General features: G+C 34.8%; 1 protein-coding gene across 1 annotated transcript in view; it reads left to right on the top strand.

The window, feature by feature from the left end:
- CDC27 (cell division cycle 27) overlaps positions 1-13574 on the top strand; it is a 72339-nt gene that overhangs the window by 11839 nt on the left and 46926 nt on the right. Inside the window, 2 exon segments of the mRNA XM_032320159.1 lie at positions 3264-3339; positions 13099-13246. Coding sequence (XP_032176050.1) covers positions 3264-3339; positions 13099-13246 — 224 coding nt within the window.

Below are 13574 nucleotides of genomic sequence, written 5' to 3'. Positions count from 1 at the left end.
CATTAGATGAGACAGTCTCTTTGGCTTTGGGGAGTCTGTTGAGCAGGGATGTTTTTCATTAGAATAAGTCTTTTTTAGATCAGTCCTTTTCAAACTTTAATATGCACATAAATGTTAAAATGCTGATTCTCATTTAGTAGGTCTGGGGTGGGGTCTGAGATACCACACTCCCAGAAAACTCTCAGAAGGTACTAATGTTGCTACTGTAAGGACCACACTTGGAATAGCAGTTTTAGATAGTTCTTGAAGTAGTAGGAAATGACTGGATTAAGAACACTAACATTAGGGGTGCCCAGGTGGCTCAGTAGTTAAGTGTCTACCTTTGTCTCAAGTCATGATCCCAGAATACTGGGATCGAGCCCTGCATGGGGCTGCTTGCTCAGTGGGAGGACTGCTTCTCCCATTCCCACGCCCGTTGCCTGTGTTCCCTCTCTCCATGTGTCTTTCTCTGTCAAATAAATAAATAAAGTCTTTAAAAAAAAAAAATTATTCATTAAAAAAAAAAACACTAACATTAGAGGGAAAAAAATGCTCTCTGGGTTAGTATAGATGATTAAAAATTAAATTTAAATTCCTTCCTTCCTTTCCCTTGTGTCTGTCTGGAGGTGGCCAAATTAGAACATCTCTGAGACTTTAAAAAATTTAGACCGTATAGACAGTAAGTTTTAAACAGGAGGATCTAGAAACCCCAAATGAAAGTCATTTACCATTTTTTCTTGAGGAAATAGAAAAATACACCCTTGGGCTAAATAAGTCATCAACTACTATGAGGATTTTAATATAAAAAATTATAATTAATAATACCCATAGAAATGTTATTAAACATTTGCTTATTCATTCAAATATTTGAGCTTTTACTATATCCAAGGCATATTAATCACTTGTTATAATGTAATCTAGCTTTACTGTTACAGTGTTAGCTAGTGGTCTTCATTAGGTAATCCCATCTTGCTGGTTTTATTGTAGGTCTGTTAAATTATTCAATAAATTATGAGCTGGTATACATGCTAGAAATAAAAAATGCTGTTGTATCATGATCAGTATTGTAAGATATCTCAGTTTATAAGTTTATGAATTTTTAAAAATTAATTGATGACTTTTATATCTTGTGATACACTACAAATTAAAAGAAACCCAGAAAAGTCAAAAGAAACTCCTATGGTTTAGTGCTCCTAAAAATGTTAGGCAAAACATAAACATATATAAACACATAATTTATATATACATAATTTATATGACAGACTAAAAATTAGTGTTATATGACACATGGGAACTTAAAAGAAACCTCTCTGGTTTAGTGCTTCCAAAAATGCTGGATAAAATTGTAAAGAAAGGTAAATCACCCAACAGAAAAATGTATGACACATAAACAGGCATTTGCCAGAAGACCAATAAACATGAAATAAATTACCAGTGAACACAGCCTTATTTTAATATTCAGAGAAATGTTAATTAAAGGGACAAGATAAACATTTTATATCCATCAGACTAGTAAAAACTAAAAATTTAGGGGCACCTGGTTGGCTCAGTCACTAGAGCATGTGACTCTTGATTTCAGGTCATGAGTCCGAGCCACACATTAGGTGCAGAAATTACTAAAAGTATATAAATAAATAAACTTAAAAATTTTTTTGATTGTACGTAGCGTAGACAAGAATGTGAAATAATGGGAACTCATTCATTTTTGGTAAGAGTGTAAATTAAACCAACAATTTGGAAATAATTTTCATAACCTATTAAAGATGGAACATGTATATGAACATAAACTCAGCAGCCCCGTAATTTCATTCTTAAATATATATCCTAATTAGGAGAGATTCTTAAACAGATACCCCAAGAAACAAATACAAGAATGTTCTATGCAGCATTATTATAACCAGGGGGAAAAACCAACTAGAAATAACCCAAATGTTCATATGTCATAAATAGATAAAATACATTTTGGTATATATACAATGGAAATATTATTTATCCAGCAGTCAAAATGAATGAACTCCAGCTACACAGATTAAGAATGAATTTTTAAAGTGTAATACTGGATTACAAAAGCAAATCATAGCAGAATATATACAATATGATTGTACTTATATTTATTTAAAATTCAAAAACAGAAAACCTAAATGTTGTGTTGCTTAAAGGTGATACATGCATATGTATACAAATTGTAAAGAAAACGTAAAGATTAACAAAATTCAGGGTGGTGGTTTTAGAAAGAGGTTATGTAACTGATGAGCACAGAGGAAGGGGGCTTCAAGTATATTGATAATATTTTATTTCTTAAGCTAGATAGTGAGTGCATGGGTCTAAATATTTTCATTTGTTATTAAAATATTCTTTTGATATATACTTTATAGATATCTTTCCTAACTCTAAAAAAGAAAAATACAGGGTGTCTGGGTGGCTCAGTCGGTTAAGCAATCTGACTCTTGATTTCAACTCAGTTCATGATCTCAGGGTCTTTGGGATAAAGCCCCCATCAGTCTCCCTGCTCAGCATGGAGTCTGCTTGAAATTCTCTCTCTTTCTCTCTCTTTCTCAAAATAAATAAATAAAATCTTTTATAAAGTAAAATAATAGAAGAATATATTCAAATAGATTAAAGGTTATTCCTATAATAACTCTGCTTATATGCTAATATATTATTTTCCTAATAATATTTTCCTAATATATTATATTTCTAATATGCTTCCTTGAGTGGATTAGAACAGGATAGCATTAAAGGTAATAGGTGAGGAAGTTTTTGTAGAGGATGACATACATTTCATGTATATCATGAAAAATTGTTTAAACCACTGTTGTAAGTTTAGAGCAGTATAGTTTAGTGGTGCGGGCAGACCTATAAACAATAACTATAACAAAATATGAGTGCTTCACTAGAAGACATATGTTTACCAAGAAAATAGCTAGGAATCAGCCAGGAAACCTTTATGAAATAGATGTTAATTTAGCTGGGTCTTTAGGGATGAGCAATTTGTAAAAGGAGGTAGGTGAGGGAGCCCACATTCCTCTCTGGGGGGAAAGGAAGTACAAAGGCACAGAGGCCTAAATGTCCACGGAGAGTTGAATGACTAAATTCAGGTATGTTAGGAGCCATACTATGAAGAGCCTTTTCTAGGAAACTATGGAGTTTGCATGATGGGCATTGAGTTTTATTACTTAAACTAGGGTTGTTGACTGGTTTGCTGTTATATGCAAGGCTCTGCTAGGACTTATTTTGAAATTCTGTATGTTTATATATTTATGTTTTTTTTCCTCTACTTCCAGGCTGCTATATGGCAAGCTCTAAACCACTATGCTTACCGAGATGCAGTTTTCCTTGCAGAACGACTGTATGCTGAAGGTTTGTAATTTCTTCATCTCTGTAGAACCATAAGTGAATAAAATATATGGAATTCTGTCATTTCTTAGGACATATAAGATTCTGGTGATCACTTTTATTTTTCCTTTATGATTGGCACTAATTCATAAGAACTTCTGAAAGTATCTTACATGATACTTTTAATAACTGTAGAGTTGTTCCAGGTTTTACACTATGGCGTACTTAATCATTTTCCAATCTTTAGATACTTTTTTCCAGGTTTTTTCTTAGAAAAGTCTGTATCCTGTGGCTAAGAGCAAGAATTTAGTCTGTAGCCTTGGTACAAACCCTTAACCCTGTCACTTAAATATGAAGTTGTATACCTTGGGCAAGTTACTCAGTGTCTGAGTATTTCAGATTTTTTCATCTAGCAAATAAAGATAGTAATAATTGCTTCTTAACATTGAAGAATGAAATGAGATAATGTATTTAAAGCATTTGGGACAGCCTTCTGGCATGGTAATAAATGTTTAGTAAACATCTGGTAATATATGTTTTGTTTCTGTCACTAATTATTGTAATTCTCTTTTTAAGATGCTAATATAGATAATTAGGTACAGCTTTTTGTTCTTTTAAGTCCTTTTTTTGTGTTATATATTCTAGAATAGAATTTACAACTTAAACAGTGTGATCAATTCTACAACAAATTACTTTTTGCCCAACTGGTAATAATAATTTGGGGTGTTACCAACAGCATAAAATTTCCTTCATAATCCTGTAAATATCAGAGTTGATCAGTTTAATATACTTTTGCTTACTTGAGAATTGTGAGGTATTTTGTCTTGCATTTTTATTACTATAAGGGATCCTGGATATTTTCTCAGGTGTTCGTTTTAAATTTATTCTTATTTCTGTGAGCTATGTCTTTATTATATATTTGCCCCAGATTGTTGCTTTTTAATGTTAATTTGGTTGGTTTTTATTATTTTAATATTTAAGATTTTTACATAGTTGAACTCACCAGCTTTGTCATTTATACTTTATCCTATTGCTTTAGTAGCTGGAAAATTGCCATCTTTCTACCACTACAGTGAATGTATGGTTATTGGTGCTTTAAAAAAATTTAAAGAATTTATCATGGTATTGTTAAACATTTATTCAATATTACATATTAAGCAATGTCTTTTTCCCTCCCACATGGTATTTTACTTGGTTTTATATTAAATTTTAAAATAATATTTTGTTCTATCTCCAGAATTTCTCTCCTCTTCCATTTATTACCTGTCTTTAACCCAATATCATACCATTTTTAGTTAACACTTTATATTGTATTTCAATATTTCATAAGGCCTATCTCCCATCAATTTTTTCTTTCCAATTTGTTCTCTGATAAGTCTTTACCCTTTTTTATCCTTCATTTTTCTATGTGTATCTTATTATTACTTTGAAATTTCACAAAGATTTTGATCAGTCCTGACCTGTAACCATATAATTCTGTAAATTAATTTAAGAAGTATTGACATCTTATTATAGATTAGCTTTCCCAACCAGAAACAGTGCTGCCTTCTTTTTACTCAGGTGTGTTTGCTTAACTCAATTTTTCTACTTTTTGTGACATTCCCATTGGATTACTTGCCAAGAAGTTAAATTTTTTTATGGTCATAGATGAGCTTTATTTTTATGTATTTTGTGTGTTCTTGTATGAATTGCTAGTGGAACCTTTCTACTCGGTTGTATGATTTTACTGTAGTAATCAGTCCTTAGTAACCAAACTGTAAGCATAAGAAGGTAGATATTAGGAGTTTGCCAGGCATGTGTCACAAGAAAGGACAAGGGATAAGAACATTACGAACATAGGCAAGATCTGGAACCAGGAAACAGAAACTGTATAGGAGAGTTAACCCAGAAGGGGATTGGTAAATAAGATACAGAGAAGTGCCAGCAGTCCCAGTGAGGCTGAATTGGGAAATGTATGTGAATAACATGGGAGCAGAAGACCATGAGCCAGTTGTAAAATTCTTCCATTAATGAAGCATAATGTCCTGAATTTCGTAGCTGAGAGTTATGAGAAGGTATGTACTCAGGAGCAGGGAATATCACAAACAGGCAAAGAGTAATGCTTGCAAATAGTTTTAAGAAGCAAAGAGGAGGGGCACCTGGGTGGCTTAGTCGGTTAAGCATCTATCTGCCTTCAGCTTAGGTCATGGTCCTGGGGTCCTGGGATCAAGCCCTGCTCAGCAGGGAATCTGGTTCTCCCTCTCCTTTTCTCGCCCCCCCCCCCCACCACCCCCGCTCATGCTTGCTCTCTCTCTCTCAAATCAATAAGTAAAATCTTAAAAAAAAACAAAAAACAAAAAACAAACAAACAAAAAAAACGAAGAGGAAACCTTACCCTAACTCTGATATAAGTGATATATGAGGGAAATAGCATCCCTTTGAGAGTGCTGTCAGGTCCTTCAAGGGAGAACAGATGTTCAGAGAGGACAGTGAGGAAGATCTGTGCAACAGGAGTCTGAGATCCCAATTAAAAGATTTAGAAGAGTGGGAGGCTTAAAAGATAATGCAATAGATTACCCTACTCTGCTCAATTATATAAAAGCAAGGTTTATCATGCATAGCCTACTTACGTTATATTTTCATTGATACATGCACAGCCCTCATGTTTTGCTGTCTTACACTTTCTTTTTTGATTTTGTTTATTAAAGGATTGGCAGTTTCTAGTTTATTATAGTTCTGCTTCAAAAGATTGTGAATTGTGGTTTCAAATTAAGATGATTAGATTTTCCCATAGAGTTGAGGCAGGATTCCAGATGAATCTGCATAAAGCTGTTCAATTCGCTTTCTGTGTTTGATACAGCACTTGACACTTGGAAAGTTGCTCAGTAAGTCTTAGTGTCTCTCAATATACAGTTGACCCTTGAATAACATGGATTTGAACTGTGTGTAGGTCTTCTTATATGCAAATTTATTCAGGACTGTACTGTAAATGCATTTTCTTTTCCTTATGTTTTTTGTTTGTTTTGTTTTTGTTTTTGTTTTTGTCTCTCTTAAGGGGGGGCAGGGAGGAAGGGGGGGGAGAGAGAGAGAGAAAATCTCAAGCAGGCTCCATACCCAGCCCAGAGCCCAATGTGGGACTTGATCCCACAACCCTGAGATCATGACCTGAGCCTAAATCAAGAGTCAGACATTTAACTGACTGAGCCACCCAGGCGCCCCACCCTTCTGAATACCCTTCTTAATAGCTTTTTCTTATCTCTTCATCTTTATTGTAGGAGTACAGTATATAACATACAGAATATGTATTAATCGACTGTTTATGTTATCAGTAAGGCTTCTGGTCAGCAGTAGGCTTTTAGTAGTTAAGTTTTGGGGGAGTCAAAAGTTACTTGCAGATTTTTGACTGCAGGATAGGTGCCCCTAACCCCCTCATTGTTTGGGAGTTAACTGTAGAGCCTAATCACTCAACTCCAGTTTCTGTGAGGGAAGATTTTTTTTTTTTTTTAAAGATTTTATTTATTTATTTGACAGAGAGAAATCACAAGTAGACGGAGAGGCAGGCAGAGAGAGAGAGGGAAGCAGGCTCCCTGCTGAGCAGAGAGCCCGATGCGGGACTCGATCCCAGGACCCTGAGATCATGACCTGAGCTGAAGGCAGCAGCTTAACCCACTGAGCCACCCAGGCGCCCTGTGAGGGAAGATTTTAGAATTTAAGTGCAACAGGAGCAGATACTATCCTCATTCAATAATAATGACAAGCCTAACTTCTACCACTTATTGATTTCTTACTATGTACTAGGTTCTCTACATAATATTAATTCCTTATTTAATCTTCAATAATCCTATAAAGTCGACATTGTTATTGCCATTTTAGAAATGAAGAAACTGAGACCAGTGTTCACAGGCAATAAGTAGTAAATCTTTCTTATTCCATTTTATGAAGGTACCGCAAATACATGCCACTCTGATTTATGGTAGACATCACTAATCTATCATACTACTTATTCCCATTGAACCTTGGAATTGTCATTGATGTGGTGTTGCTGGCTGGCAGTATTAGTTGATTAGAGTTGGTATACTAGATGTAACCTGATTGCCCTTTTGCTCACTGGCCTCCCGTGCCACTAGTGGTAGCTGCTGTGTTTTAGGTAAAGGGCATGAGGCTAAAGAAGTAGATGGATAGGAACCTCTGAAAGCCAAATTCTTGAGTTTCACTAGTTCCTTGTCATACATTTTTGTTTGCATAGTTAGTCCACCTAAGACCGTGGTATAAGCAAAGTGGTGTAAGAAAGAATGTCAACTCATATGTTCATTAGCCTTTTGATCTCAAGTAAGAAGTTATTCTAAGCCTAATTTTCCTCATCTTTAAAACAGGAAAAGAAATATCTATTTAACAAGATAGTTTTCAGTACTAATTATAATCTGCTATGGTTTCTGGTACGTAGGAAGTCCTTGACAAGTTCCTGTCCCCTAGCATACTCTAATACAGTGGCTTTTAAGATTTTTTTTTTTACTCATCTTATATAGGATGCACTCTGATATTTTTCTATTTGAGTGTTTTTTGTTGTTGTTTTAATGCAGGTTGATATCCTCTAAATTGATTTCACAATCCACAGTGAATTGAGACTTGCTGTTTGGAAAAACTGTCCTAATCTTATCATCTCCCTCCATATCCCCTTTTGCCATTGTAAGCACCTATTTTTCCTTCCTGCTGCCAATGCCTGATCTCCTTGACCAGGGTTTTTCTCCATTGCTAATTGATTAACTGTGGGACAGAATATAGATTCAGCTTTTCCCCTTGTCCTAATAGACAGCATGTAGTATTTCTAAAATTTTCTAAGGTTTTTAATTGTAATTATATATATTTATCTGTTGGGAATGAAGAGAAATGGGTGGTTAGGAAAAAATAGAAACAGTCTTAGACTATATAGGTAAAGAATACATTAATACAATTAATATGGTAGGTCCTTGGAGAGAGATGAGTTATTTGTGTTCAGAAAACAAACCAGATACAAGTTTTGTGTGCATTTTGTTCTATAAGGAAATGCCCAAGATCTCTGGGGAAGAATGAAAAATTGCTTCTATGAGACCATATAGGACTGATGATTGTTACTGGTGAAAAGCAAGGAAAAAGTAGCTAAAGACCTGTGTCAAGGTTCCCTGTGTTCCCTCAGTTATTTTGAGGGTCCTCTTGAAAACTTGGAAATCTAGTATTCTATCTTGATGTAGAGTTTGCATCCTCTGCTATAAAATGTTTAAGTATGAAAACATTTTATATTACCATAAAATTGTTCACCAGTTTCTCCCTGTTTTAATGATTAATGGACCAGATGTAGAAATTGCACTGGGTATATTGATTTCAGTAAATTGGGCTCAGTCGAAGAGAGGTGAACCAGAGTAAAAGGTTCAGCATCTGTTTCTTTTCTCTTAGCTATGATACTGAGAGCCTAAACTCACAGAAGTATGTGACTACAAATGGCAACATTTTTTAAAAAATTATTTGCCTATTTATGTTAAGGTCATCATTGAGGGGAAATGTCCAGAATGCTACTAATGATGTGGCATAATGTTTCATTTTTAGGTCATTATTGGAAAATTTAATACATATATCTAGTCTAAAAATTCAGGTCATTTTGTTCTATGGTGGGGGCGGAGTGGGGTTGGAGCTCCAAAAGGATGTCTGGCCCATGGCCCTAAACTTTTACTGTCATTGTTAAATGCCTGCCGGTGAAAAAGATGATGCTGTTTGATTGTCATAGCTTTTATTTTTATAATGTGTTAGTGATTAAGACTCAACTCTTTCCAACAACCTTTTTTAATTCAAAATTCAACTGTTTTATTGCATTATCTTAGCTGTTCCACACAACATCACACACACCAAACTCAGTGCATGCAAAGCTGGATTTATGTTACCACGCTAATCTAAGACATCTCTTCTAAAAAAGCTTCCTAACTGGTTTTCCCATATTTACTCTTGCCTGCCTCTTCCCTTTCCACTTTCCAAATCAACCCATTCTCTTCATGTTTCTTCTTAAAATGCTTTAGAGATGTCTAGTTGCTAGAAGGATTTATCCCTATAGACAGCTTGCAAAGCCCCTGCACAGTCTGGCCATCTGCTTTCTCATTATGTATGGCCATTTCCTCCTCCCTGTCAACCCAACTCTAAAGAGCCTTTCTGAAATTTCCTCCACTCCTCTCACCTGTGGTATATTTACTCTGAGCATGATTTCAAAGTATCTTAAACCATTATTAACCCTATCATATACAATAAATATAAAACCAGTTAGTATTGAAATTTAGGATATAAACAACTGTAGAGAAAATAAAAAGTGAGAACAGTATTAAAATACTGAAGTTGTATATGTAAATGAGGTATTCAACAAAAGAAATTACTCTAAAGGATGGAGTGAATCATGTAGCATCTGAAAAGCACAACACCCAGGCAATTGAAATCTTTCAGCCAAAGAAAAGTTAGTAATTAAATGGAATTATTTGAGCTTGTGGCTCAGTGTCATGTATGTATAACCAACATTACTATCAAATGACTATTGAGGTACTGTAAATGTAGGAGAAAGCAAATGATAATAATAGCACATATACCTCTTTCTATGTATCAGGTGCTATCTTCAGTACTCTCCTTCGACTAACTCATTTGCTCCTAGTAGGAACCCATAGAGATCAATGTCTCTTATGTCCTTATTTTGCAGATGAAAAAATTGAGGGACAGAGACGTTAACTTGCCGTAAGTCATGAAGCTAGTAAGTGGTAGTGCTGGAATCTGACCCTAAGCTGTTTGGCTCTGGAGTCCATAGTTCTGATGCATGTGCTGTACTGCCCATCCTTGATTTAAGAACTTAAAAGATAATCAAGATGAAATGTGTGTCACAATCATAGATGATTTCACAGTTCTATGCCCTCTGAATACTCACTCACAATGTCCAGTTCATGACAAGGCAGCAAGCAGAGTACTCTAACCTCTAAGCAGTTCTCTGTGATAATCATAGACTTTATCAAGGCTAGAGAACCTTCACCTCAGACTTCTAAGTCTTGCCAAAACTAGTCCACTTTGGATAAAGGCTGCTCATTCACGTTGTAAGTCAACATCCAGAAGAGGTGTCTTAACTGATTTGAAAGCTGTGAGGGACTGACTCACCTTCCTATTTGATGGAAATGTATCTGGAGGATGCAGTACTAAACCCCTGTTAATTGTTTTGGACTTACATGAAACCTTTCCGTTTTTGAAGCCTAATCTGTAAGAAGAGGAGCTCCAGTGTAGTTCCACAACTTCTTTTTTGTTTCTGCTTTTTTCACTTAAACAGTGCATTCTGGAAATCGTTCTATGTCTTTCTTTTTCTTTAACAATTCCAGAGTGTTCCATCATATGGATGTACCATAATTTAACTAGTACATGATTGAGTTCTCAATATTACAATAAGAGTGTGTGGAGTCAATGTTCACTTTATTTCTGATTATAAAGTATAATATGGATCTTATAATTCCCAATCACCTATTGAATTAAGGCTCTAAGTAAAGGATGGTAAATAAGTGTCATGCAGATATCTGTAACCATTTCTAGGTCCATTTACTTTGATATCTGCACACTTACTAGTTAAGTTGTGGTCAGCCTTAGAATTTTTCTGAATTTTGCACTTGAGGCAGCCACTGTCAATCAGTTGGAGTTACTGTTCCAGATGAAATCCATTTGTTAATAGTCTATGCTTTTTTAGCTTTATTATAACTCCTTACTACTGATTCAGTGTTTAGGACTGGCAGGTTATTTCTGGGGAGCCTCAAAAACCACCCAGGTCTCTCCATGTCTTTCACAACCCTTCAAGTTGTTCTGGATTTACTTCAATATCTTATTCTTTCATTAACCTTAAGGTGTGCTTAAACTTCCAATCCATATTCCCATCTGGACTGGTATATTTTAAGTTATTACATTTCAAAAAGCTAACTGCAGTATGACACCACACAGAATATTTGGTATCTTTATGTTATTAGGGAATTTTTCTGCAGTGAAAATGTACCTAAACATAATCAAGTATTTGAGACAAAACATTTGATGAAGCATTGTTATGGTTGAAAGTTAAACTAGTTTAGGGGAGCCCTTGTTTATTGGTACAATCAATAGTTTTGAAAAACGTATAAGGGGAATCTAGGCCTTTGCAAAATCAGGAAGAAATCACGCTTTCTAATGTATATGAATTAGCACTTAGAGTTCAGTAAAATTAACAGTTTGTTGCAGTAGAGCTTCCTATTCATTTTTTTGCTTCTGATGCACTAATACTAGGTACATCCCGTTAACATGTTGCCAGAATTTTTTATCATTTGCTACATATCATTCATTGCTTTTTTTTTTAATTTTTTTTTTTTTTTTTGTAGTAAGGTTTCATGAAAAATCGTAAGGTGTACCAGAGTGGAAGGGTTCTGTTAGTTTTTGCTTGCATCTTATATATGACTCCCAAAAAACCTTTGTAGGAATAAACTTAAAAATTACCGACTTTTTTATCTCCAGCTTTAAGTGAACTTAACTACTTTTTTAATCCCAAACTTTGAGTGAAGTTAACTTTTAAGAGGATGTGGCAAATTTACCTGTACTTTAGAGCAGTGATCCTCAAACCTCAGCATGCGTAAGAATCACCTGAAAGGTTTGTTACAATACAGGTTGCTGCTGGTCTCCACTCCCAGAATTACCGACTTAGCGTGTCTGAGATAAAGCTAAGAATTTCTCTTTTAACAAGCTCCCAAATCATGCTGATGCTGGTAGAGGGACCACACTTCTGAACCACTGCTTTAGAACATCCTTCAGCCCACTGAGATTATTACATAACCCATTTTCAGAAGCACAGATTTGTGATTTTTCCCTCTATCTCCTTTGTTGTGCTTCTGTAGACTCTCACCTGCATTGGTTGGTAGCTTGCAAGAATAGAAGTGAGGTGATGGTTTGGGAGACAGGAAGTGAGGAAAAAATGCCATATTTCATTAAGCAAGAAGGGGCATTTCCTAATACTAAGACTAGCGGACAGACTGAATAATTCCACTCTTGCCATTGCAGGGCAATATAATTATTGCTATAGAAGTGTTAAGTCTGTCAATTGAATGTTTAAACATTGTGGGTATTCACAATTTAGAATTTTTCTTTTGTCTTAAATTATCTTGTATAATTTAGCTTGTATTTGGTGTTAGAATTAAGCATGCGTGTTTTAAATCTTACCCTTTTTTTTTTTTTATAAACATATATTTTTATCCCCAGGGGTACAGGTCTGTGAATCACCAGGTTTACACACTTCACAGCACTCACCAAAGCACATACCCTCCCCGATGTCCATAATCCCACAATCTTATCCTTTTTTAATGTAGAAAATCTCAGATTGATAACTAGCTTTATAACCCTGAGTTACCTTCTCATGAAATTTAACTTCTATTCTCTCAAAGAGTCTATTAGAAAAATATTACCAAAAAAAAGACAGTTTACTGGTAGTCTGTTTAAAGGTAGGTGTGGGTGTGTGCGTGTGTGGGTGTGTGTGCACAAGTGCACAATTTTCTTAAGGATTTATTGAAAATACCATGACTGCCCTCATTGTATTATTTCCTTGGTTCTTTGTAAGAAGGTAATCAGGACTTGGGGAACTAAGATTTCTATCAATAAAGTATTTCTCAATTCAAATTTGGATTAACAAATGATTGTTTTATATTAAATAACATGACTAATTTTTTGTTGCTAAACTTGTTTATTGCCAGATAAACAGTGATTACCATTCAACATACTGAATAATAGCCATTTTTTTTTCATATGTGCTCTTAGTACACTCAGAGGAAGCCTTGTTTTTATTGGCAACCTGTTATTACCGCTCAGGAAAGGCATATAAAGCATATAGACTCTTGAAAGGACACAGTTGTACTACACCGCAGTGTAAATACCTGCTTGCAAAATGTTGTGTTGATCTCAGCAAGTAAGTTTTTAAATCTTTTCTATCTAATTTTGTTTACTTACACTGTAGATTTTGGATAAAATCCTTTTGATAGATTAAACTCTGACTCCCTTTCTCCTCTCTTTTTTGGTAGTAAAGATTTGTCTATTTCAGTAACTTAAAATGTTTATACTCTTGCCTATGGCATTATCATTTTTGTTACGGAGAGATTTCATTCTTATGGTAATAAATAATAGAATTCAACTCTGGAGAAATTTAAGTTATAACTAATTCCTGTCATTTTCTAAAATTATCTGAAGTGTTAATTTCCATTCCTTTGCTTTTAATTGGAATAAGCCTGAAAATCTCC

The sequence above is a fragment of the Mustela erminea genome, chromosome 18 (assembly GCF_009829155.1).
Source record: "Mustela erminea isolate mMusErm1 chromosome 18, mMusErm1.Pri, whole genome shotgun sequence".
Lineage (NCBI taxonomy): Eukaryota > Metazoa > Chordata > Mammalia > Carnivora > Mustelidae > Mustela > Mustela erminea.
The sequence above is the reverse complement of the archived record's forward strand: the minus strand, read 5'-3'. Positions and strand labels throughout refer to the sequence as shown.